The following is a 26,637-nucleotide window of genomic DNA, read 5'->3' on the forward strand; positions in this document are numbered from 1 at the left end:
GGGTTATTTTTTAAAAAAAATGAGTGATTTTAAAAATCTATCAAAGGTTGTCCCTAACATTTAAGACACCATTATAGTGAAAGCAGACAATTGCCCTTGAAAACCAGTGTACTCAGAAATGTTTAGAGACTTAATCCCTGAGTCTTTGCATAAAATCTAATATGTACATTTACACAGTATCATGCTGACAGAGAAGTTTTAAATAAATGTCAGAGTAGTGCTCATTAAAGTTATAATTAGATTAGATTTCTCCACACATAATGCCAACATTTTGAATTTGAATCACACTGAGTGGCTGGAGGTGATCGGGGTGGTGGGTTGGCACAGCTGCTTTTCACTTCTGGAGATCTATGTGTACAAAACCCATCTCAACTGGGCACAGCTATCCTGCCAGTCGGACAGGAACTAAACCATATCTCTAACTGGATTCAAAGACTGATGGGATTTCATAGAACTGGACGAAATTTTGTATGGGTACTACCTGCATTCATTATGTATGGTTTTAATCATCCTATCTGCCTGCAAAGAAATCATGTCTTCAAGAAAAGTTTAAATATTTTTATAGTCAGTTAAAATGTTTAAGAATTGCAACCTTAGGTCAGCAGTTTCTATTTTCTGTACATATCACAAGACCTGCAGTAGCCCATACCACTGAAACTGTACTTCCACAAGACTTAGAATGAAGAAAAGAAACCACGTTGACTGTTGAGTACAAGGGTTACTATAATAGACTCAAGAAAAGATAACATCCTCTACATGCCAACAAGGAAAAAAGAATGGCTACAGGCACATTTTTAATCATAGTAAATAAACAATCAAAAAGATTCAAGAATAAGAAAAAAATAAAGTATAAGATTCTAAACATATTTATGTAATTCAGAAAAAAAAATGCCTTGAGGAATACAAACATCTATCAATATATAAGAACAAAAACCAAATGCAGTATCAAAATTTATTTGTAGAAGATCAAACTCCTTGCTACTCAAGACACTGAAAAGATGACATTTTAATTATCTGTGTACATCTACAGCACTAGAATAATAAGCAGTGTAAATCCTGCACATCTGTTACTGCGTTTTCCCAGTATTCGAAGGACACAGAGCTTAAACCTTACCACATACTCACCTCTTACCAGCTAGATTTTGGTTCTATACATGATGTACTGCTACTTCGTTAAAATGCAAATCACTGCACCTGATCTGAGAAAATCTGTGAAAATCTGCCATTAGCTGATCAGCTGCATCAGAACAGGCTGGCAAAGGGACCCAGTAGGCCAGCACAACAATGCAGTTTGGTACGAGCAAGCACGTCCCGCACTGCAGAACTGGTTGTGCTATATTACTTCTGTCACTTTTTTTTCTATCAGTTCATCTAATAATTAAATACATGACATGCCTGTCACGTTATAAGTCATCTGAGCTGTAGCAATCAGAATTCCCGTTTGAATAACATATATCATCATAATGCAACCTAAGTCCCCTCTCTACAATCAGCAGCACAAACAGCCCTTCCACAGTGCTCAGATGTTGATCTCTGAGATTTCAGGCAGTCTTGACTGTCCACTGACAAATATGAAAATATGATATGACAAACTCAACCATAAAAACACAACAAATAACCCTTCTGATTTTATTACTTGTCATCTACTACATGTACTAAAAAAACATCCTAAGCAAACTTCCTCTGGGAGGATTTGAAAAGCTGTGATTTAACTGACTTCAGTATTTTCAGAAAGGAGAGGTATCTATGTTCTGTGTCCCCAAATCCCACCCCAAAGAGGGGAACAAAGACCGCAGCTACTACTTCATTGTTTCCAGCAATACTTTACAACTGTTCCCTATAGAGAAACAGCTATTGCCTCATCAGCAAGAACTGATATGAAACTGTATTTCTGCTCCTACTGAAACCTGTAAAAGTCCTGCTGTAGCATTCGGGTTTTAAATTGACTCCCATTAGGATAGAGCTCATTTTTGAAAGATTTTCTCCTTTTTAAAAAAATGCAAAGTAATCATGTGTTTTTTAAAATATTAATTCTTATCAGCCACAAACAATTACAATAGAAACTTATGACTGTAATGATGACAGTGATACTCAAGGAGATTTACTGAATTTTGCAAATTAGCAATCAAAGTTAAAAGACACATCAGGAAAGCAACACCAATTTAATAATTTTAGTTTAAATTATTTATGGCACTTCACAATGTATTAGTCCATCGGCTATTGTATCTTAGTTGTCAGATCCTTCATTCACATTCCTATACGATGGTGTTAAATATCCACCATTGCAGAATGGAGATAGACTCTGTCAAGTAAGGTATGCCAACCTCTGAACCCAGTAATAAGGTTTTTATTTCTCATCTAAATCCAAAGATTCATCTCTCAGTTCGGTTCCATTTTACATTCAATTAGAAATTAGTCCAAAGCCTCAAAACTGGAATAGCTTGAGTTCAGATTTTCTACATTTTAAATATTATTAGTCTACTGGAAGCATGATGTTTGAATTTGACTGTATTTTTCACAATCATTGCTATAAATTTATTACCACATGAAATTATGCATAACATTATTACATCTGAAACAGATCTGTCAAATTTATATCCCTTTCATTTACTTCCATCTTTCATAGCAATTTTTGAGTATTTATTCAAAACCTCCAGTACCTTCATTTTTATTTTCTGTGTTCACACAATTCATTTTCTGTATTTGTATGGACTTTCTAAGTAGCTAAAGGCAACTGGAAAAAAAAGTTGAGATGATAAACCAGTATTTTTTTTTAATTAGCAAGAGACTACATGGGAAGATAATGTAACTGTTACAACTTATTATATACTTTTTCAAGCTAAACATTTCTGTAAAGCAAACCATTTTCATCCAAAATGATTTTTTATTTAATTATGTGAATTGTCTCTCTTTCTGCCCCACACACACAATTCTTAAGGAGTCATTTGCCAGCAGTGCAAATGTAAACAACCAGAAACAAAGACATGCCAGAATGTACATAATTCCGTGACTGGTACATGCTGGGATCATCTGAAACTTTCACCTTACTTTATTCAACATACACAATGTATAGATATAGCTCACCTAATGTCATACCTGCAGTTGGCTTGTTTTCTCTACGCTACTCAGAATGTGGCCCAACACCTTACATATTTTATATTGTTTGAACACATCTGTACAGACAGATCTCCACTGACTTTAGCTCTAAGAGCGTCTACTCAGCAATTCGGCATCCCAACCTAGATAACTAAAAAGTATATATACATGATTAGGGACAACACATTTAGAAGTGTGCTGCTGCTTCTCACCTTACACTGAAACCTCACTACAGGGACAGTGATAGATGCCAGCTTTACAAAATGCTGATAATATGTCTTCCAATTTTTGCAGTAGATCAGGCAGAGCTTCTACAGAACAGCCTTCTTCATTTCACTACTCTGATTCATCTGTTCAACAGGGTGAAAATTAAAACAGCACTCATCATATAATTATTATACTACAGTGCGTACAAATAGGGCATTTAAATTAGGCTGAACAGGCAATTGCATGCTTGACACGGCAATTCTGAAGTGTTCTCTGAAAGGTATTCAATGGTGTAAAATTTCCAAGTTCTTAAAAAAGCAAACACATTCCTTCAGATGGCAGGAAACTTAATACCATCACAGATCACCTGCTACTTTGAAATCATAAGGTCTACTGGAAAATTCCCTGTCTCTTGAACCAACGAGGTTACTGTTAGCTATAGAAAATATTCAGTCTGTGCTTTTAATGAAGACCTCATCCACAAGCACCTTACCAAAGAGTATGTACTTACCCGAGTACTGCGTCACTTCTGATGCTAGCAAAGATGCTATTATGCAGACTTAAAGCATCAGAAGTGAAGCAGTATTCAAGCTGTGTTGCACTCTAGGCTCTCCAGGAGACTGATCTCTGGAGTCTCTCCTTCCCTTCTAGTAATGCCCTTTCCTGTGCTTTCACTCCATTCACAGTCTTTGTTCAGGCAGCTCCAGCACATAACCATGACTACCAGGTACATAAAGTCTCCTCCACACAAAGTTTTGATTTGCTTTCCACCTGAGCTGCGCAGTGCCACCCATTCCTTCTCCCCCAGTATCCTTTTCCAAGGTACTCTTGACAGCCAGCCCCTGCTCAGTGTCAAAAGAGATAGAGGTTCTTCCTTTACTCTGCCTCCCTCCAGCAGACTGAAAGCTCCAATGCCATTCAAGAGACAACAAAGTTGTAGCCCTCTAATACCAAAAAAGTCCCTGATCCAAATTAGACCAGAATCGCAATTAGAGAAAGGTCAATTCAGCTCTACACTGGGGAACACTCACTGTATACAGAACTTTCAGAAAAGAAAAGAAAAAAAAAACCAACAAAAAAACAAACTATCTACCCACCTCTAGCAACAATTCAGTGAGGTTATTTGAAATGTCATTTTTCAGAGGTTTATAAATTTATCAAAGTACAGTGGGTATTCACTGGGATAGTGAAAGATGCTCCTGAATACGGTCAAATTGACTATATTCACCTTGTCAAAACAAAGTTCTTGCTTCAAAGCATGGAAGCACTAGAGCTTTTAGGAGGAAAGGTTGATGGGATTCTTTCTTTTTTTAAGAGGCAAAAGGATACCAGGCATTTTCCTGTGAGGCTTATGCTCAAAGCCAAGTAGATAGTTTTGACTAGAACTTGCTGTGAATAATCAGACTGAGGCAAGCCCAGAGAAAAGATTGTTAGTTTTAGCCTCAATGGTTAGGAGCTGGTCAAAGTTTGAAACTGGAAATAAGATCCTGCAAAAGGAAGTGTACTGCCAGCTTCAATAACAGAGCACTACCAACGTCTCTACAAAACTTCTGCCAGTTAACAAATACAATTCAAGCATCTTTGTGGCAATTTTGACTGGATGATAGAATAAATTACTGCAGTCAGAATTCTGAAAAATTAAACTGAAAAATTGCAAAAAATTGTCATTAATTCTTTCCAGCCAATTGTAATTGATGAAAATACATATTTTCAAATGAAGAGAAATGACAAAAATCCCTAACAGATGCGACATTGTTTTCTACATACCAACCCTGCATCTACTAATGTCAACTAAGAAATTACAGTCAAATCGTATCTCATACCTAACAGCCCATGACGCAAGCAGATGGTTTTAATCCCACCGAGGAAGATTTTCTTCTCCACTGAGAACTGCAAGGTGACATGGCCATCCACTTTCATCAAAGTCCTATGTTCCATTAGGAAATCCACGGCTCTTGGGCCGTATGCACACAGAAGATACATGCTTGAGGCAAAATATATGCGCTTATCGAATTACACCAACTTTCTCCTCTGATGGCAGTAACTGTTGAAAGTATGACCCTGTTCACAATGCCAGAACTCTTGCCACTGCTCAGCAGCAGCTCCCCGTTCAGCCATTCTCTCCCACAGGATGCCCACTGCCTCAAAACAAAATGAGGTCGCCAAGATCACCAGCAATCCCTGGCAGTATCAAATGTACGTTTCACTTCCCCGGGCCTAAAAGCAGAGTGATTAATCGTATAAAATAATAGTATATAGCTGCACCAAATCATCCAGCAACACTGTCATTAATCAACTTGTAATGAAACATGACTGTAAACTTAGTGTTTTCTAGACCCTGTGTCTGTTTATGTATTACTATTTACTAGCAATGGCTCAATTTCAAGTGGAATGTTTTGCTGTTTTCCAGTTACTATTCATCCCAATGCAGTTCTTCATTTCCACTGAAGTTTGCCTTTACTTATTTCAGTTCAAATACTAACACCGTAACTACTAGGTGTAAGAGGATAAACAGAAGAAAATAAAAACACCTTTGTAACTATTCACACTTTAGGAAAGCCCCAAAGTATTAGCTAGATACACTGGAGCAAGAAATGTCATCAGGAGGCTGATGCAAGCTTATGAACACAACACTGTTCTTACACAAAACCTATATCCTAGGTATTCATTTATTGAAGGGCGTCTTGTTTCAGCAGTACATACAGCATTACAAATCATTTTTTTACCCAGATTCCACTCAAGTACCAGCACTCTGCCTGCCCCTTGAAGAATTCCCATGATTCACAATTCCCAGTCCCCTTCCTCATTTCATAGAATTCAGAAACAATAAAGCCCCTGTGGAAAGACTAGACCAACTCTTGATCAGATGGTTGCCAGAATTTAACTAATCTTTCTGCATTTATCTATTAACAAATTGCTGGGCCACTGGGAATGTTTTGTTTTAATTTTCAGATGGAGTTCAAACTTCGGTTTACAAATTCTTACACAAGGAAACCTGCATTTCATATAAAATATTATTTTAAACACACGTACAATAATATGCGTGCAGTTCATAACTAGCTTTTGAACAAAATGAAACAGAACAATAAAAGCTTTGGGAAGGCGGAGGGCTGCAGAGTGAATTCCCCTAAACCCTGGCTTTGAGGTAGGCTGTGACGGTCCCTATAGGACTCTGCCTAGCAGAGATAACAGGCACTGTCAAAACAGGTTTCCTAGAGCAGATTGCCTAACTATCTGGGAAGGGCAGGATCCAAAGATTTCCCAAGGAGAACATTTTCACATCCAAACAGTCTTTCAGCTCTGCCCGGACTGTCCATAAAAGGGCTCATATTGCAGGCTAAGATGTGATGGAGGGCTGAGAAAAATCAATCTAGTAGAAACTAGATGAAGTCCAAATTAATTTTTTTTTAAGTTTACTGAAGAGAAACTCTTGTCGTCAACCTTCCTTATCCCATGCCACTCCTTTTTCTTTTTTTAAGCGACTGGTGAGATACAGTTACATTGTGGGGGTTTTTATCAAATAAATTATGAGGTATTAGCATATGCCTCAGTCAAAGGGATTTTTTTACTTTTTTTTAAATAATCATGAATGCTCAGTCCAGCCTACAGATATAATAATCACCCATGGGAATGGGACTTAATATACCAGTCTTCAAACATAGTCTCTCTCTCCACTGGCCAGATCTGAAAGGTTAAGAAACATATATCGGTATTTCAGCCAACCAACTTCTGGAAATCCTGTAAATATTATTTATAAAACATTTTCTGTGCCAAGTAAGTACCATAGTTGAAATACTTACAGATTTTCAATTTCAAAACAAGGACACTTCTACCTCTTTACTAACTTTGATAATAATGAAACATGCCTAACATGACCAAATCAAGGAATTGGCAGACATAGCTAGCAAACAAAGAAACTAAAAGCATCCGAATAGATATTGAAAATAAATACATTCCATATGCTTTGGGATATTTTATAATGGAACCTTAAGCTATGGATGCAGTTGAATAACAAGATGTATGACTACATGTGGATAAATACCTGGTTTATTTACCCTTGGTAAGCAAATGAATAGACCTCATGAGCCGCAGTTCAAGAATTGGACTAAACAAAGACAAAAAATAGAATCAGATAAAGAAGCAGGCCAGATTTATTTCACATTCAATATTACTTACTTAGAAATAGGCAAACCCCCAAAAAAGGCAGAGATAGTAATATAACCTATTGTTTGTACATTACAAGAAAGCAAAAAGATTCACTAATCCAACTGGCCTCTTTTCCTCAGTTTTTCACTACTGCACTATTTCAATAAAATACAAATAACAATCGTAATAATAGATATAAAATGTGAAGCTAAATACCTCTGGAAATTAAAATTTATGGCTCTCCTAGCAACTGTATCTCACACGCTTGCATATATGCGGTATTCTGCATGGTATTTGGTGTGGGCTTTTGTGCTTCTACAGCAATGAAGTTGAATTATGGTTGCTGTGGGAACTATATCTTTGAATTTCTTGACTTGTGCTACCATCTGATCTCAAATGTTACATTAACATAGGTAAGCATTTGCTGTTTTTTTCCATAAAAAGGAAAAAGGAATCTACATGGATGGTTACATATTTAAATGCTCTCACCAAAGAAACAACACACAGCTCCATGTCTGGAGCAGTACAGATCTCTAATTATTCTCACACTGCATAGCCAAGAAGTAAAATAGAGCCATGTAAAACCTGTGAGCAAAATGCAGCAGGGTACCTACAGAAATAGCAGTGTATGGTAATGTCATTAAAAGTTTGGGTTTTGCAATCCTCCTTTATTTCTTTAACTTTTTAACTGCAGGGTTTGAGTACATGCTTTCTTTCAGGCACTTGATGAGAAGATATATATACACACATTGGTCAGATGCTTTGTAGCTTCTTTCTAAGTGAGTTTGCTATGCAAGTGTGACAGGGCTATCAAAATCAGTATTGCCTAGCACCAGCCAGCAAAGGCACTGCCCTACGTACTTTATGAACACACAGGAAAAGGTGGCAATTTCTATCGTAAGAGTATTGAGGACTGAATCTGATGTGTAATACAGGTCACAAGCTTCTAAAGAGACTCAGCACAGGAGAGCAATAGTCTCTTAAGGCTACTAGAGATGGTTTTTAGCAGAGGTTAGTTGTCTCATGGTAGAATCAAGAAGCTCAAACACTGAGGTCAGTTTCCTTGACACAAAATACTCTTTTTACTTTCCGCCCTAGTACATTTTAAGTTTTGACATCATCAGGAAAAAGAGAGTCAAATCCTTTAACACACCTCTGTGTGTTTTTGTAATTGTTACTGAATAAATATGCCTCTAGAATCATCAGATTAGAAATCAGAAATACCAAGTTAATATTGCAGTATTTTTAAAGTGAGATAAACTGCATTGCACAGTTGCTACTTCCAGAAAAGTCTCAGTATATCATATATAGTGATATATATCATAGTATATCAACATAGGTATCACATTTTAAGTAAGACTTGTAATTACTGTGGAGAAGCTTGAGCAGAGAAGGAAACCAAAAAGCAACATAAAGCCACAAAGCTCCTGAGGCACAGTGGCACCTTTCTGAAGAAACATCAATGCAAAGCTGCACTCTCAACGCACTTGGCAAACCTGCAAGCTCTCCTTAGCTTCCACTTAGAAGAGGTGGATGTTCCACTAGAGCAAGTATTCTAAGGGCTGAAAATCTCTAAGAACCCCAGGAAAAGCAGTCAAACTGAAATGTGGCTGTGCTTTCCTGGTTTAGAATAGAGACAGCATGCACTGAAAGCAACAGTTTGCCAGGCTTTAGAAACAAACGAAAAAAATCTGTTCACATGACAAACCTCAAGGGAAAATAACCACACTTTGAATTTTTTGAATTGTAGTGCATGAAAAGACTATTTTTTTAAAATGTGAGCACATTCTTATTTTAAATTGATTGTATCTACCCTGCATATCATTTTGAGGGACTTCAGTTTAGGGCTTCTTGCAAACCAAATCTGAAGCATGGAATATTTCCAGAACAAACTCAATTTCAAAGCAGAATTTATAATGCTAACACAAGAGTTTATCAGACAACCTTCAAAAATAAGATTTATCTGATGGACAAACCCAGATACCAAGAAAAAACAGTCTGTATTAACAATTTCAAAGATCATGAATATTATTCAGTAAAACAGTTCTGACACGAAACCATTAAGTCTTGCAAGAATAACACTTCTACTTGCATATTTGTTTCCAGTCATAACACAAGAATTTATTCTAGGTATAAAGAGAAGGAATATTAATATAATTTGTATCTCCCAAAGAAATTGTGGGTTATTTTCATTTCAGGATTCCAAGAAGACTCTACTAAATATGTTAATTAGTTACAGTAGTTGTTTGAAATAGAAAGGTATGTCACTAACAATGCAACCATGCTAAATAGTTTTACAAGACCCTTTTGATTGACACATGCCCTCTCTATGAAAAGAACATCAAATCAATGGCCCTTGTTAGTGTCTAGACATAATTGTCTCTGAATTGAATACATCATCTTTAACTGCAATACCAAAATGGTTCCAACTAAAATAATGGAACCGTCTCTTGCATCATACTTCAGAATATTTTGTAGAAATTACATAATACGATAGGTGGAGAAAGATTTGAGGTTAACATTTTGCATATTCCTGCAATCAACCCAACTCTATTTGCCGTGACATGAGCATGCATTCTGAAAAGAAATTGTATTTGATGGAAGACGTAAAAATATACAAATAGGTCATCAGTTTTAAGAACATACAAATATTTTAAAATATTACATATTTGAACCCATAGCCAGGTACCACACATGTGCAAAATATTATGTATATAACACAAATAGTATTTATTTATGTACTTAGTCTGAAACCTGGAGGAGGAAAAAGTCAAACACATGTACATTGATCTAATTTAACTTTGATTTTTATATAAACCTTGCGTGAACATAAGAAAACAGTGTGTGCGTGCACATACATTTGTGTCCATGTAAAAATATATAAAGAATTTTCAAAAGTATTTTACAAAATAACTCAAAATAAGCCACAGAGTTCATGTTGGTACACTTAAGTTTAGGAATGTTGTACACAACTTCTTAATGTAATGTCTAAATGCTCTAACAGAGCAGTTTGTAAATGTAACCTTGAAAGTCTTATTACAATACCACATATAGGTATGAATGGAATCCAGCGATAATTTCCATGATAGCAATCATATTTAGAGATTTACTAATTGGAAATCTGAAGTCAGTCAACAGCAGGATACTACCACATGCATCACTATTCAGTGTTGATAAAAAATGAAATGCTTCATTCCCACCTTTCAGTGGCCCTGTAAGGACTTTTATTATCCTGTGTTTATCTCCAGAAAAAGAATCATGGAATCATTTAGTTTGTAAAATACCTTTAAGATCATCAAGTCCAACCATTAACCCAGGACTGCCAAGTCCACTACTAAACCATGTTCCTAAGCCCCACATCTACGCATTTTTTAAATGCCTCCAGGGATGGTGACTCCACTGCCTCCCTGGGTAGCCTGTTCCAATGCTTCACAACCCTTTTGGAGAAGAATTTTTTCCTAATATCCAACCTAAACCTCCCCCAGCACAAGTTGACACTGTTTCCTCTCATCCTATTGCTTGGTACTTGGGAGAAGAGACCAATACCCATCCTGCTACAACCTCCTTTCAGGTAGTTGTAAAGAGCAAATAAGCTATCCTCTGAGCCTCCTTTTTTCTCCAGGCTCAACCACTCCAGTTCCCTCAGCCTCATAAAACCTGTTCTCTAGACCCTTCACCAGCTTCGTTGTCCCTCTTTGGACACACTCCAGCATCTCAAAATTCACGTGAAATGTGAAAGCATGATTACCACAAAGAAATAAGAGGCACAGTGCTGTATTCACTCCTCTTGATTAAAAACAAAGACAAGCTTCGTAATACTAAGAGTATTCTCCTTAACACTTAGTGACAAAAAACAGGGAACATGTTATTCAGTTGAAAAAAACCGAAAAAGATTCACTTGTTTCTCAGTACTCTAGTTACCTTAGGAAACAAACCCACATCACTACATCAGTTCTTAACACAAAATGACCAACAATGAACCTGAAGCTAGGATAGCTTTGACAAGATTTATCGTTATAGCAGATAGCAATCTGGAATTCCACCAACCAACAAACACCAAAACCTAGCTAAATCATGCACTTTAAAATATGCCCGGAGAAGTCTGGTCTCCTTCCTGACCATCAGTACGAGTTTTAGTAAGTACATGTTATAATGCCTTCTCCTGGTACTTCATGGTCCTTTACTTTTATACTGCATAATAAATGGTATATTAACTCACTATAAATTGCACTACAGTTCGAGAGAGAGTGAGTGCATCATTGTGTGCACATTAGTTTTGCTATTTTATATGTTGTTATTTTCATAATACTACCTGTATCTGCTTACTGGGACAGAAGAACACCCCTTACACAGAAAAAATATAGTACAATGGCTGAGAAGCCACCTCCATCTCTCATGGAGCTGTACTGAGGAAGGCCAGCCACAACAATTTTCCTGCACGCTACATAAAATGTCTGTAAACATTCATGGCACACTAGTCAGAAACATTTACGTTTTAAAAGACTCAGCATATTAAAGAAAAGGGACTTCAATCATTATATCAACCAAAGGTTTCAGGGCATTATACAAATGCAACGTCTAAAGACAAACATTGAACTGATACTGAAAACTGAATCAAATTAAAGAACTAAGTCTCTAAGGATGTCCTTAGAAATCAGAAAACTATGAACTGAGTGAATAAAAAAGCATCACATGAAATCTCTACTCTCAGCCTTCAAGAAAAAAAAAAAAAAAAAAAGTCCATTAGGGTTTTTAAAGGAGACTTTGTCAAGTTCAAAACTGCTAGAAATTTATGAGGTAGCTCCCTCTTCTGGATCACCAAACAATGACAATTCAACTTAAATGGCAAGCTGCAGAATTTGGCTAGTAAATAACACCTTTCACTGTTTTGGAGTTTTGTTATATACAATTAGGCGACCACACAGCGACTTAGAAAGATGCAAGCTACTGACCATTATTTTGAATAAGGAGTTTATATCTGAATAGCAAACTAAGAGAGAAAAGTAGTTGAAACCCCTAATAATTTGGTATCACTTTGGAATTTTTTTTCATTGTACAAACATGCAAAATAAAAGCTATTGACTTCTGCTTTAAATCTCTGAATTATTCAGTAAAAAGTGCAGCGACTTAAAGCAGTTTACAGAAAAGAACTGATAAATGAGAACATTAAAACCAGGTCACTTTCCCACCTGTATGACCTGCAATATGACTTCTGGATTCATATTTGCAGACGTTAAGCTTCCATATTGTAATTCTTGAAACAGAAGAATCTTATCTTCTTGGAATTTCTTTCAGCTTTGACACATTTATGCAGAAAAAAACTGCACAGTAGGAAAAACTCTGCACATCAGCTATTCAGACATTCTCCAAGGCAACTTAGGCAATTTCTGCACACATTTATGAACTGGAATTTAAAAGATCATGAAACGGGTACTCTCTACGCCTATATAAAACTCAGCTCCACAAAGGAACCCTGGCTTTCCAACTTGACCTATAATGGAAAAGGAGGCTTTGTGAAGATCTGGTGATTTTTCTGCATCTCAGCTGGAACCACAGGTGATTATACACTCTTGTCCATCACTATTCAAGCTGAATGATAGTGTTTATCTTTAATGCAAAAATTAGTCTACATGGCAAATTTGTGGCCCAAATGAAATCACAGTTTATTTCATCAGTGTTATTATGTATAATAAAATCACGACATAAATTATTGCACATTTAATGAGAAAGAGGGAGCATAAAAGATGTCCCTGTTAAATTCCGGGCTAGAAAACTTGAAAGCATGATTTTTGACTTGCTAATACCTGCATAATCAGGCACAGAATGGTGTGATTTCATCTTTCATGATACGTATACTGAGTGCATCTTAAAGGATGTGGCCAACTGAAACACCCAAAGAAATTCCAATTATTCAGGCATGGATAAAACCAAAATTGACAGAAATGATGTGGATGGAACCAAAAGGATCATATAAAATAGTATGCCTTGTAGACTTGGAAATAGTGAGAGACAGAGGGAAAAGAGCTAAGGTTTGCTATGCAGGCACCTGCTGCAAACAGCAGACTTCCAATGACACAGAGAAGAGACCCCTTTGTCAGACTCCGCAACAGTCAATTGACTGAGACTCCCTACAACCCCCTTAGCAGAGAGAAGTGTTACAGAGGACAATGGGAAAGAAAAACCAAAGCTGAGGAAACTAACAGAAACTAGAAAACCTGACTAAGTATGTAAATAAAGATATTAAAAAGGGTCAGACTGGGAGGAAAGAAAACAGATCTGTGGAAGGTTAGAGAGTAAAAAGGCAATCAGCTGAAGACCACATCCTGGAAACTGAGATGTTGAAGGCTGCAACTTCCGGCATCAAAGAGCCAGATAATTAGCTAAAAAAGTACAGTATGTTAAAGTGGGCAAGTGAAGTCCTTGAAAAGGGCAGTAAAATCTGAAAACCTGGTTAAAAAAAGCTCAGTCTGTTTTTCAAGCCTCATCCAAACAGCAACACCACTTCTCAGACTAAGAAAAGGAGCTAACATCTTCAGTCAGATATTTATGAAAGAAAATAATTAACAAAGTGTTAACAAAGTATTTATTTTATGGTCAAATGACACTTAATGACTCTTAGGAGGAAACATACTCTATCACCCATATTAAGTTCCAATAGAAACATTATGTAAGGATTTCATAAATCATTGTAATTAAATTGGTTTGATTTTTATGGAATAAATTAATTTAAGTACATTGAGATGATTTAATCAAAACACAAAATCAGGAAACAACAAATGAGAAATGTAAATAACCCACTCACCTTTTTCTTTTCATAACAAGTACATATACTTTCCAGTATTTTATTGACATTCAAGAAGTCTTTTTTTATAGTAGTCCACAGAAATATGTGAATGACAAATTCTTACAAAACCCATGCCATGTATAAACAAAGGCTCCATAAACAATAGATAAAAATATCACAAAATGGACTATTATTGTTGATAAGTATCACTAGAAGTAAAGCTATCATATGAATAAATATAACTTCAATATACCTTAATCCTTCCACTTTGTCTATCATGCTGAAATTTTCATATTGAGACAACATCAGATTGTGTAGCAACAAATAGAAGTATAACCAAATACCCATGTTTTCTCGTAAAGAGTCATTTATCAGGTCTGGTCTTAGCCACATACAACATCATAACAGAAGCAAAGTACAATGGCAACACTTTCCAGACAGGAGCCCTTTCCCTGCACTGCAGCAGCTTCCACACATCAGTGATAGTTAACCAACCAAACATCAGCATATGTGACTGTAAAATAAGGAGGAATGAAATGTAAGGAGCTGCTGAATGTAAACAGAGATGTATGAAGTAGGACTGGAATAATAGTATCATCCAAATATACTAAATCAGAGGGTTTATCAGGGAGCACGCAAGTCCTGTGATGCACCTTGCAGTGCTGTATGCAAGCTGGTAGTGTCCTAAATGTACACTGGGGTGAGACAAGGGGTATACCAGTCCCTTCCAAGCATCTTGGTTTCCTTTGAAGAAACCAAGAATTGTGGGGTGCAGAAAAGGCACAGTACACTAAATGTCCAAATGGGACAACTGAGAGCCCAGAAATGTAAAGCAAACCCATCCAACTCATGGAAAGACATCTGTTCATGGTGATTATACTTCAAAAGAAATGTTGGCAAATCGTGGCATTTCAAGAAAAGAGCTGCTACCACACCTTCTTATGAGACCAAGGAAAAAACAATTGTTTGGTTCGGCCAAAAAAGGACTGAGACGTGAAAGCATCTACAGATGGGAGATTTCCTATTTAATGAGGCCTTACTAATAAAGGCAAAGACTCACAAAGATGTTACTTCAGTTGTACGCTTGCGCAATCATGTTGCTTTCCACACAATTTGTAAAAAATGGAAAAGACAGTATTAAACCAAATGCAGACTTACTGTCTTTGAAAACTACAGTAAACAAAAAGCTATTGTAAGTACAGTGAATAAATTCATATTCATTAGTGCACAGGTCTTCTAGTTCCTTCAAATGGTACAACCAAAGAGTATATTATCCATCTTATCTTCTCAACAAATTTCTCTTCAAATTACTCAGAAGTAAAAGAGAATGCTAGAGCAGCATATGGCAAGTAACAGGAAAGTTCACATTACAATTCACAAGGCACTAATGTTAACAGGGCTTTCAGCCATGCAAGAACATAAAAGTTACAAAACAGATTAAAAGAAAATTTACACTGTAAACCAATTTCAAGTCTCTTTTGAGCTAACTTTAAGAGTGAAAACTAAAAATGTGATTTTTATACTCAATCTTTTCATTATCCATATAATCATTACGGACTGTAATGCTACCTAGAACTTAATGCCAGCTTAGAATTCACAGCATAAAATATTTCAAACATGCTTTAACTTACACAAAGTTTGGAAGAAGTTAATGTGATTTGGAACTTAAAGCAAAGTGTCTGGAATAAGTAGTCCTGTTAACAGTCCACTAGATAGCCTGGGAAAACTGCAGATTTGACTTTTCAGAAGTCCAAAATACTTACCTAATAGCTGACATTCTGCTTCTATAAAAATCACTTCCTTAACTTTTGTATTTCACTTTGCCAGCCTGTAAATGGATACCCTAATACTGTTCTTCATACAGCTTTTGTGAGGCTGCACTTAATGTGAGCAAAGTGCTTTGAGATCTTTAGCATGAATAAAATATATTTTGCACTTAGACGTTAATTATAGAAGTAGCAATATTTGAAATAGGGTTTTGTTTCAAGGCAGCAAGACTAAATCAAATATGATTATCTTGGCTTTGATTGTGAGGTTTTACTTACTATGCTCTATTTTTCCTTGCATTTGAAATATGCAATTTAGCTTTTCTGTTATGTAAATGAATGTTTTTCATCTAACACATCTATTTTTGGAAAAAAGAATAATTTTCTTTCCTACTCTAAGACAGAAATGTTGCAGAACACAATTTTGAAGTCTAACTGACAGAGCACCACAGGGCCATTGCATGCATTCAATAGCAAAAGCAACAAAAGAGTGCCCAGAGGACTCATTAAACAAGATTATTAATATGTAAATGTTTGTCTATATGAATATATACGTATGTAAAAACACAACAGTATTGAATATAGATTAGTTAGTCCTTCTGTCCATTGGTTAGGTGATCCTAACTAATGCAGCTGCAATCACAACAGATTTAGCCTTTTTGAAAAGTAAAAAGAACTGGGATAAGCATAGAAAAAAAACCTCTGCATTGAAGTCATAGGAACAATTCATTTTAAGCTAAGGATTCTGTTTGGCTCTGTGTAATTTAAGTTATTTTGGAGGCAAACTTCCACAAAGGAAAAGGTTTAGACTTCATCCACAACACTGGCGTGCAAAAGAGGTAAACCACCTGCCACAGTAGTCCTTTCTTGCTTTCCACTTCTGCAAAGCATGCTAATTGTATTGCTGTGTTTGTTAAAAGACAACACATATTCTGGAAAATACATGTCATATTTATATATAATCCTATTAACATAAACAGGGTTTACTACCTGCAGATTAATTTGATTCTATAGCTCATGTAACCAAATTACACTACTTCAGCCTGTTCCTAGCCTCTGAATTTCACATATTCTCATGCTGAGTGAAGAAAACACCTAAGACACCCGTTTAAGTCATGGAGTAAAACTGAGCATCCATAAATTGCCAGTTCAAAAAGAACTGAAGCCTGGATTAGCTAACTAACTTAAAAAATTATGTCATGTGACAAAAGATGTCCCAATAAATCAAAGGAATAAAACACCTGCTGAGAAGAAAACATCGTAGTCTCAAAGCAGTGCTAAACCTGCTGGGTGTTTACCCCAACAAATAAGGTTAAAAAGTATATTCTATAAATGAACACAAGTGCCAACCTAAAGCTTGTTTTCAACATTCTATGATGCCTAAGAAATGCTGTCACTCACTCATTACACTCCCTCACACGGATGTAATTTCCACCCCCACCTATCGTCATCACATCTGGTTTGGTATTGTAGCTTCACCCCCAAAAAAAAAAAAAAAATCATGCAGGCACAAAATCACAACACATTTTCAGAAATGCTTCAGTATGCAAGTGTGTGTTGTGTAATTACACACACTGTTAAGTATACCTTGAAATATAAACCACGGTGGAATAATTGTGTGGAGGGGATAAACTTAGCCCAAACCCTTGATCAAGCCATAGCTTATTATTAGTACACCGGGGTTTAAATCACTTCTACAAACAGTAAAACACAAAACACAACACAAAGCATAACACCCCACAGAATCACAGATAATAAAGTTAAAAGAAACCCCAAACAAGTAGTCTGTCTACCTGCCCCAAGGCAAGATCTGTAGCTTTATTACTTCAACCTATGTTTGTGAAACAAGCCTTAAATACCCCAAGTGAGTGAGAGTTCGTTGTCTACCTACCCTACGGCTTCACTGCTGAAAGGCCTTCCCTAATGTTTTACCTGAAGCCGATCTGTTAGAGCGTGTCAGTTTCCTTAGCCCTGCAAAGTTTGTCAGTCCAGCTGAACTTCTGATACATTTTAAGCCCTTACAAATAGCAAAGGTGCTTGCCTGAGAAGCACCTAACACCAACAAACCAGAATATCGAGATGAGGTCCCAGCTCCACTTAGCTCACTGAAATCAGGCACTGAAGTACACTCACAGAGACTGCACACCATGCATCTGGCATACTGGAAAATATAGGCTGGCACCCAAGTTTAAAAACTCTTTGTGTTCAAAATCTTACACAGTTCAGAGGTGGAGGGAAGACTTTCTTGCCCTGGCACCCAAAGGCTGTTCCTTTTCTGATCACAGAATATTAAAAAATAAAACTTTCCAGGCTACCTCTCCTTCCAAAGTTGGGGGTGGGGGGGTGGGGGGGCGGGGAAGGGCCAGAAAACTTCCCAGCAGGTACCACACGGCCTCCCTCACACCAGTAGCCACTGACGCCAAGGCCAAGATAACTTACGTCACTTAGGCCGCTAGCTGGAAAACCTAAATCCTCCCCATAAAACAAAACCAAACCAGCCAAGACACTTACACGAGGCCCAGCACATGCATACTGTCAGTGGTCTCTCCCTGCCAGCCCACCTGCCCTCACGCCTTGGGCCCACACCCCATCTTTGCTACCTCACGGTCCCAGGTGGCTGCTGCGTTGTGTCACTGCCTCTCCCACCAGCGAGCCACGTTCCTCCACACTCTGCCGGACGGGGCAGTGGTCGAGGAGACGCGCCCCACCTCAGCACCCCTGTACTCACCTTCAGAGACCTCAAACTCGGCTGCTCCATTGAGCTGGTAGAGGCACCAGTCCACCGCGCTCTCGCCTGGGGGGCCGCCAGCTGCGCGGAGAGGAAAGGCACAGTCAGCCCGGGCACCCAGGGCCGGCGGGGAGGAGAGGGCTAAGGGAGGCAGAAGGGAAGGAGGGTGGCGGAGGAGAAAGGCAGAACCGGAGGAGAGATGGAAGGGGCAGAGGAGGGAACGGAGAGATGAGAAGGGACCAGGGAGCGCCGGGAAAACGAGAGCGTTTCCAGATACCCTGCTTATGGGACATGGGTGTTGCCCTCCGAAAGGCGCCCAGTGCTCTGAACTGTTATTTGCTTTGCTCCCAGCGCCGGTAGCTCGGGGCGCCTCCTCCTTCTCCCAGCGGAGCGGGCGGCGCAGCGCTGCCTCGGGGCGCTCAGGGAGCCGGGGGAGGGAGGACGGGAAGGAGGGAAGGCTCCGCCCGGAGCTCCCGGCGGAGGCGGCGCAGCCTCGCCAGGACCCGCCGCGCCCGGCACCGCCGGCCCTGCCGCGGCCCCAACAGGTGTGAGGCGGCGCCGCGGCCCCGGCACGGCCCGGCACGGCCCGGCACGGCGGCGGGGCTCGGGGGGTGCCGGCCGGGCCGCCCCCAGCGGGGCGCCGCGGGGCCGGGTGGCCGCGCTGCCTGAGGCGAACCCCAGCCTCGGCGGCGGTGGAACGCGACGCCACAGCCTGGCCTTCCCCCCGGCCTCCCGCCGCGGCCCGCAGTAGAGGATGCTGCCCGTTGTTGGGCCAACTTCAGTCATGAGCTCCCCACCGCGTGCCCCCGTCCCTCCACAGCTCTTTGCCTGGCACACTGGGGCCATATCCCCAGCTGCAGCACGCAGCCCCTGGAGAACGCCTCACACCAAGGCATCTCCAGTGTCACCCACGCTGGTGTCCCTACAGCCTCCCCTGGCTTGCCACACCAAGCACTGGCAGCTGCGTTTTCCTCACAACAGTCACCTCAGTTCTCCTACCATCCCTAGGCTGTATAGGCTATCGTAGGGATAAAGGCTGCAAATACGATGTAAATTGTCAGGTTTATATTTGCTGAAATCACTGCAAGGCTGAAAAGTGGGTTTCATCTGGTCCATGGATCCACAAACTGTCTCTACAGTGTCCATGACAGGTAAGTAGGAAAGCAAACCTGTTATTGAGTAAGTTGAGGTGTCCTCTGCCGGGATCTTTGCCTCCACTGGAAAACGTTGAGAGGAATGGCAAATTTTAAAACACTGAAAGAGCTAGAACAAATTTACATTAATCAATGCCTTTATTCTTACAGACATCTACCCCAAAAATACGACAGCAGGGAAATACAAAGGTACATTAATTGTTCTGTTCACCAGCTGGCTTTCTTGATAGTTAATTTAACAGAATTGTGACTGCTTAGCTTATAGCTGGCAGCATCCCGCCTACATCTTCTGTCTTTTTGAGGTGAACAGTGTCAGAGACCCACGTATAGCACAGCTCGTGTCAGAGCAAACACACTTTGTATGGGCAAATGAGAAAAGCTTAAGAAATAATACAGGAAGACTATAATCAAGCTATACTAAGAGATTAGGAGCCAACAAGAGGATAAAACACCAATGTAGGCAGCTGTCATGGCACATTTACACTGGCTCCTCCACCTAGCTTTTTGCTGTTTGTGAAATGATATATAAATGGTGGGGAAGCGTTATTTCAGCATAAATTCTACTTGATTGATTCATCTCTTTTTACAGCAAGTGAAAACCCTCCTGATGCCTTTAGGTGTGTGAACTGTGGGCAGTTTGATTCAATTTTTCCTAATAAAAATATTCTGTTCAAATATTTATATTCTCCACTGCGTCCACGACAGTGTCACACTGTGGCCTTTGTGAAAGAATAAGGAGGACAATTACACTTTCAGAAGGCAATAGGTTTAAAATGGGAGTAATATTCTGCAAACATTCTCTGCTACTTTTATAAAAAAAAGCAGAACACCGACACTTCCAGTTTCCTGGGAACTTCACCTAAATTACAAAGACCGTAATGCCTTCTGAGGTAAAAGAACACCAGTTCATTTAGACAGTGTGTGTATATATATCTCCAAGCCATATGTTCACTGGATGTGCATTAGCTTTCTTGGAACTGAAAAGGTTTAAGCTGATGATTTGAGGAAAAAAAGAATATCATAGAGCTGTATTAAAGTAAAGCTTCATCCAGCTGCTTACAGTGATAGTAATTCCCCCTACAAATTACCTACAGACCTTGATTGCTCTTCATGACAAGGTATTATCATAAATAAAATTAACCTTAGCATTCCAGTGTTTGCCTCTGCTTTTTGGAGAAAACTTCAGTCTACCGTATTAATTAGTGAACAAGGGCCCTGCTGTGGGGGAATCCATTCAGATTAGATTTAATTTTTATGAAAGGTAGCAATTTTATGCTGCTCAACTCAAGATTACTGACTTGCATAGCATTTTCATTCTGGACTTCAAGTATTTACAAGCTTTATATGTTAAAAAATTCATCGAGTTTGGCATGTAATGCATCACGCTTTTTTTTTCTTTCTAAAATGAGGGGACGGATGCAAATTGCATTTAGTGTGTGTGATCTGTTTCTACAGGTATCTTAAATATTGAGATGGGTTAATTTGCACCCAAGTGCCAGCTAGTCCAGTATGCATCTGCCTTTTACCAATGTAAGTCTGTAGATGGACACCCTTAAGCTATTTGTGATTGTTTCCTTCAGAGAGATAACTGGTTTAACTAGGCTTGGAAACTAGTAATGCTAAATCAACAAACTTGAAAGTAGGAGCAGGTACCATCTGCATCTGATGTCCTTTACATTTGCATTGTCAGAAATGAGCTAAGAAATTGGCATGATACGTTTTGCCATTTCAGGATTGCAAGGTTGTTAAGAGCATGAAATTTACACAAGCTAGAACTTCAGCAAGGTAGTAATTTTAAAGTCTGTGTGTATTTTAAAGAGAAAGTTTTAAAAAATAGTTTAATCTGGTTTGGCTTTCAATATCACAGTGATATATAGGGCAGAAATTGGTGCAACTGCAGACAAAACTTCTGAGGATACATTACCCTACAACAATTTTTAATTAAGGTTGGATTTTTTTTTCCTTTTCACTAGGACTTTATGCAGACAGAAGAGTATGCATTTTCAGTTCTCAGCACAGGGTCCACCTCTTGCTAGCAGCAGTAAAACAAGTGATAAAACCCATTTAAATGGAACCAGAAGGTCAACCGCATAAATAAGAATTAATCGTGCTACCACTTCAAAGACACAGACAATAATCCATCATGAACTATTATACCCTGAAATAAAGAACTAGCATTCCACTCAAAAGAATTTCCTCAAAAAAAAAATATTTATAGCTGTCCAAGGTGTAGTACTCAACATCTCTCTGATCAGCCTAGTTTTGTAAGAAAACCAGCCCCAGGCTTACCAACGAGAGCCATCAGGACTACCCAGGGGCTGCGGCTTTAACTGGCTCTTGCACCCGGCTGCAGGGACCTCAAATAGCCGCAGAGCAGCCCGGGGCTAACACGAAGTCACGCCCTCGTGCCTCAAAATCCTCTCACGTAAAAGAAAACTGCTATGGCGGTTTTTTGTTTTTTGGGTTTTTTTTTTTTTTTTTTACAAAGCAGCTGCTCTCGAGAGGCGAGCCTGACGCCGGGAGGCGGTGCCGGGCGGCGGGAGGCGGAAGCGCGGTGGGGAGCCGCCATGCGTCCCCCGCTGCTCCTGCTGCTGCTCCCCAGCCTCCTCCCGGCAGCCCGCGGCCGGGCCGAGCTGCGGGCCTTCGTGGTCGCCCACAGCCACATGGACGTCGGCTGGGTTTACACGGTGCAGGTGGGGCCCCTTCGGAGCGAGGTTGGCCGGGGTGCATACGGCGCGGCCGGCTTCTCCCCGGGGCGGCCCGGTGGGCTGCCGGGGTACGGGTGGGCTTGTCGGCTGGGGGCTGAGCCTCTCCCGCTGCCCGGCCGCAGCTCAGCTCCCTGGGCGCCTACAAGCTTGCAAAACTACCCGGAGCCGTGGACCGCTGGTAGTAGGATGTCTACCTGCCTCTGTCCTAACACCCACCCGCTTGCAAAGGATCGTATAAATCCTTGTAAGGTGCATCTCCTGCCCTGAGTCTGTCCGGGAATGTGCTCCATCACCGGGTGTTTTGGAATCCTGACGCTCGTTTGGAGCAAGCAGGGTTAGCTTAGGAGCTGTGCCCATGAATTTTGGGTTTGCATGCACCTGTGTTCTGCAGGATGCTCCTGATGGATTTTTTTTTTTTTCTTTTTTTTTCAGAGGAAAATCTTCAATCTGTTTCATGGTGTGCTTGGATTATGTGGCAGGTTTTCACGGTCTTTCTGTTTCTCTTACTAAACCAAAACTCCAGGAAAACTTCCTGTTTTTTCTTCGAGATGAGAGCAGGATACCAGGGCCTCCATAGTTGGGGTGGGGTTGGAGTCTCGTTCTAGTGCCACAGAAGTGGAGTAACAAAGTAATTTTTACTAAATACATGAGATGCAGAGTAAAATAAATCAGGTGGGGCATTAATACCTTTTATATTTGTTAGTCAAAATGCTGAATTCATCTTCATTAGTATTAATTTCTTGCATTCCTGTGAAAGATGCTATGGGTGCTTCACTTGCTAGAGTGAAGTTGCATCAGATGTTTAACTAATAAAAAAGAGCTAATGGTTCACCAAGGCATTTGTGCTGTGCATGTGTTTTGTCCTCCCTTTTTAGGAAAGATTAGTGAATTACTCTTAATACTCCAAACTCCTACTTAAATTGCATAAGGGAACATGAAAAGAATTTTTGTTCCGGTCAGTTAGTGGTAGAAAATCTCCTCTGAGAGAAATGAAACACATAATTTATTTCTCTCTCTCCCTTTTTTTTTTTTTTTTTTTTTAAGAAGATGCAATTGCTTGAAGCCTCGGTTCCTCTGCTATTAAATCACAAGCATTAGCAATTCCTTTAGTCAAAAACCACAGAGGTTACCTGTGGATCATTTCAAATGCTCTGTAGTAAAGTGAAACCTGGAGGTAACTCTCTGGAATACTAATGGGATCCCAACCAATTTTACATTTTTGGTTTGCTTAGTTAATAGGTTTCACTCATGACTGACAACATGTATTTAGTGTTTCATTTCTCCATGTATAATGTGAAAAATATGTGTTTTATTTATGATATCAGAACAGCAATCTTCATTGCATGCCAGAAATTGCAGTATTGATGGAGAATTCCAGCATTGGATGTACAATAAAACTTTCATTTTTTTCCTTTCAAAGCAAGCTATCTGTTGCAATTTGATAATAGTGGTACCATAACTTACGTGAGATGTGGCATCTCACTGACATACCTTGCCGTAACTGTGAAAGACACCTCACCATTGTCTAGAATGCAATACAAAACAATTTTTACATCATGCTAGAAGTTTAAAATCTATATTTAAATAAGTAAAATCTTGCCTGGTTTATTTATACTGGCTTACTGCTTATTGTTTCATTACTCATTATCTCATTAACTGATAGAGGATATGAATTGGAAAGAAAGTTATTACTGTTGCTTGCAAGTGTCCTGGTTTATGAGAACAATTATTTTCAATTCCCACCCAGATGAGTGGGGTTTATAAAATTTGTAGGATTGGGTAATATCTTACTGCTTAGCTCCAGCATAGTTTGAGTCAGAATATAGAGTGTCTTGCCTTAATGTCCAAAATACCTCAACAAATTATTTTCAATGAGTTACTACACAGAATATTTTAATATTGTATTAAATTTGAAAAGTCCTTGTTCAGCTCTTAAAATCTAATGTACTCCGCTATTAAGAACTAAAGTTGAACCTGATGCTGTAATCATTGTACATGTACTTGGATTTTAGGATGTATTGTTTGTAGCCAATTGCCAGTCAAAAATGAAAACTCCTTAGCGGTCATTTGTGTGTCACTGTTGAGTATTAATAAAACTTAAAAGCCATTCCCTTAGTTAAAATTTCATATTGAATTAAACATCTAATAATAATCTTGATTTTAAAAAAAACTTAAGAACTGATTGAGAAATCGTTGAACAAGTAATTATTTGCATAAGCACTACAGTATTTTGAGCCGTTACTCCTACACTCAGACGTTTTCCCTTTTCTAATCACACTAGCATTTTTACAAAGATAGCAGTATTTCAGTTGTAGAAAGCAAAGGGTTAGAAAAAGTTCATTCTGATTTGGATCACATAATCCCCTTATTTCAAAATGTGATTTTCATATAGGGAACTTGCTTAAATTAATAATATGGATTCATATTTACATATCATGCCCATCAGTTTTTATGTGGGTGAGAGATTTATGTGTCAATTACTTCAAGATGTATGTGTACGTCTTGTGGTGTGTGTTCTTAAGCAAGTACCAGTAGTTTAAGTAGAAAAGTGTTATGCTTAGTGTTAAAAATTACATGTGTTATAAATATATATATATAATAATAATTGCTATAACAGGCAGATAACTTTGTTACAAAAAACACAGACAGTACTGGAAATCCTAGGACCTCTGCTGTTGTCTTTAGACATTCTGTATCACTTTGAAATGAAGTAAAGGCTAGAAGACTGGATCTGGACAGCAGAAGTTCTGGCAGGGATAAGTGTACATAAAATATCTTCATGTGCACAACTTCAAAATTAACGTTGTTAATTTGATACCATATCATAGGATATAACAGTGTGATAGGTTATTTGACTGATACAGCTATCATGTTTGCATTCCAATAAAAATCCATAGGCCTTATTCTGGAATACATGTCGCATTAGGAACAACATAGACAGCGTAGATGCATAAATTCTCACACTGGGTGATTCTATGTCAGCTCATTCTAAGAGTCCTTTGCCAGTTAGGTTTTACTCTATCCTAAAACATCAAGCCAGATGGAGTTATTTTTCATGACTGAAGCTTCTAAGGCAGTAATAGTATAATTTACAGTATATGTATCACTGCATTACACTGGCAATGCACACCCATAGCACAGTCGTACTTGCTCTGAAGAAACAATTCTGGTAGTCTAGGTCATCAAAAGAAGAGCAGAAATGGAAGAATAAAGTGTGCATGTGGGTTTTTTAACTGTGTTGGTGCTAAGTCTTATATTCATGGCACTGTTGATGTAAGGGAAGGATGAAGACAGGGTAAGCTGTTCCCAGTACATCAAAAAGAAAGTGTGTATTGTTGCCTGCTGATCTTGGGGGGAGCCACGCCTTGATCTAGTCAGGTCCCCAGTCAGAGGATGTATTTTGAAGCAGAATGGCCCACAGGCTGTACATAACGAGATAGAACTTTGTTGTTCTGAGTGTTCAAATATGACATTTTTGATCTATCTCTTTTGAAGCCCAGTGAGTGTTCAGAACAGCCCGTTTAACAGTGGCAAAATAGTTTGTTTTCTACTTTTTTTTCCTCTCTTTTTTCAGGAAAGTATGCATGCTTATGCAGCAAATGTCTACACATCTGTTGTAGAAGAGCTAACAAAAGGAAGGCAGCGCAAATTTATTGCTGTGGAGCAGGAATTCTTTCGACTCTGGTGGGATTCAGTAGCCACGGATATGCACAAGCAGCAGGTAAGTTGCACTAGAGCCATGCTTTCTGTTAACAAAGCGTGCACGCTCTTTTCAGGGGACAAGGAGGGGCAAAGGATTTCACCATTTGCTTTTTACCCAGATCTTGTGTAAGCTGTCTCTGAATCTGGTGAAGGACTTTTAATTCTGAAGGCAGTTACAAGAGGTTAAAACCCCAGCTATAGATTAGAGCGGTAGGAGGTAGTAACCTTTGCACTGCACACTCTTTACACTTCACAGTTCTCATTTCATTGGTCACTTTGTTATTTGGGGGCATGCTAGTATAACGTGGGTGATTCTGAAAGAGGCTGCACCAGTATCTGTTAAACA

The 26,637-nt window shown here is 39.0% G+C and overlaps 2 protein-coding genes across 4 annotated transcripts in view; one reads left to right on the top strand and one right to left on the bottom strand.

The window, feature by feature from the left end:
- Positions 1-19,159, bottom strand: part of PPP2R2C (protein phosphatase 2 regulatory subunit Bgamma) — a 207,442-nt gene extending 188,283 nt beyond the window's left edge. The window contains exons 1-2 of one of the 2 annotated variants that reach the window (XM_056360902.1): positions 19,005-19,159; positions 18,728-18,808 (exon numbers count right to left, since the gene is read on the bottom strand). In XM_056360902.1, coding sequence (XP_056216877.1) covers positions 18,728-18,808; positions 19,005-19,020 — 97 coding nt within the window. In that variant the 5' untranslated portion in view covers positions 19,021-19,159. Of the gene's footprint in view, positions 1-18,727; positions 18,809-19,004 lie in introns of those variants that run through there. The other variant, XM_056360930.1, reaches the window with a different exon arrangement.
- Positions 19,160-22,414: 3,255 nt separating this feature from the next.
- MAN2B2 (mannosidase alpha class 2B member 2) overlaps positions 22,415-26,637 on the top strand; it is a 31,290-nt gene continuing 27,067 nt past the window's right edge. For both annotated transcript variants that reach the window (XM_056343367.1, XM_056343357.1), the window contains exons 1-2: positions 22,415-22,574; positions 26,164-26,310. In XM_056343367.1, the coding sequence (XP_056199342.1) occupies positions 22,449-22,574; positions 26,164-26,310 (273 nt within the window). In that variant the 5' untranslated portion in view covers positions 22,415-22,448. The remainder of the gene's footprint in view (positions 22,575-26,163; positions 26,311-26,637) is intronic.

This window comes from Falco biarmicus, chromosome 1 (genome assembly GCF_023638135.1).
Source record: "Falco biarmicus isolate bFalBia1 chromosome 1, bFalBia1.pri, whole genome shotgun sequence".
NCBI lineage: Eukaryota > Metazoa > Chordata > Aves > Falconiformes > Falconidae > Falco > Falco biarmicus.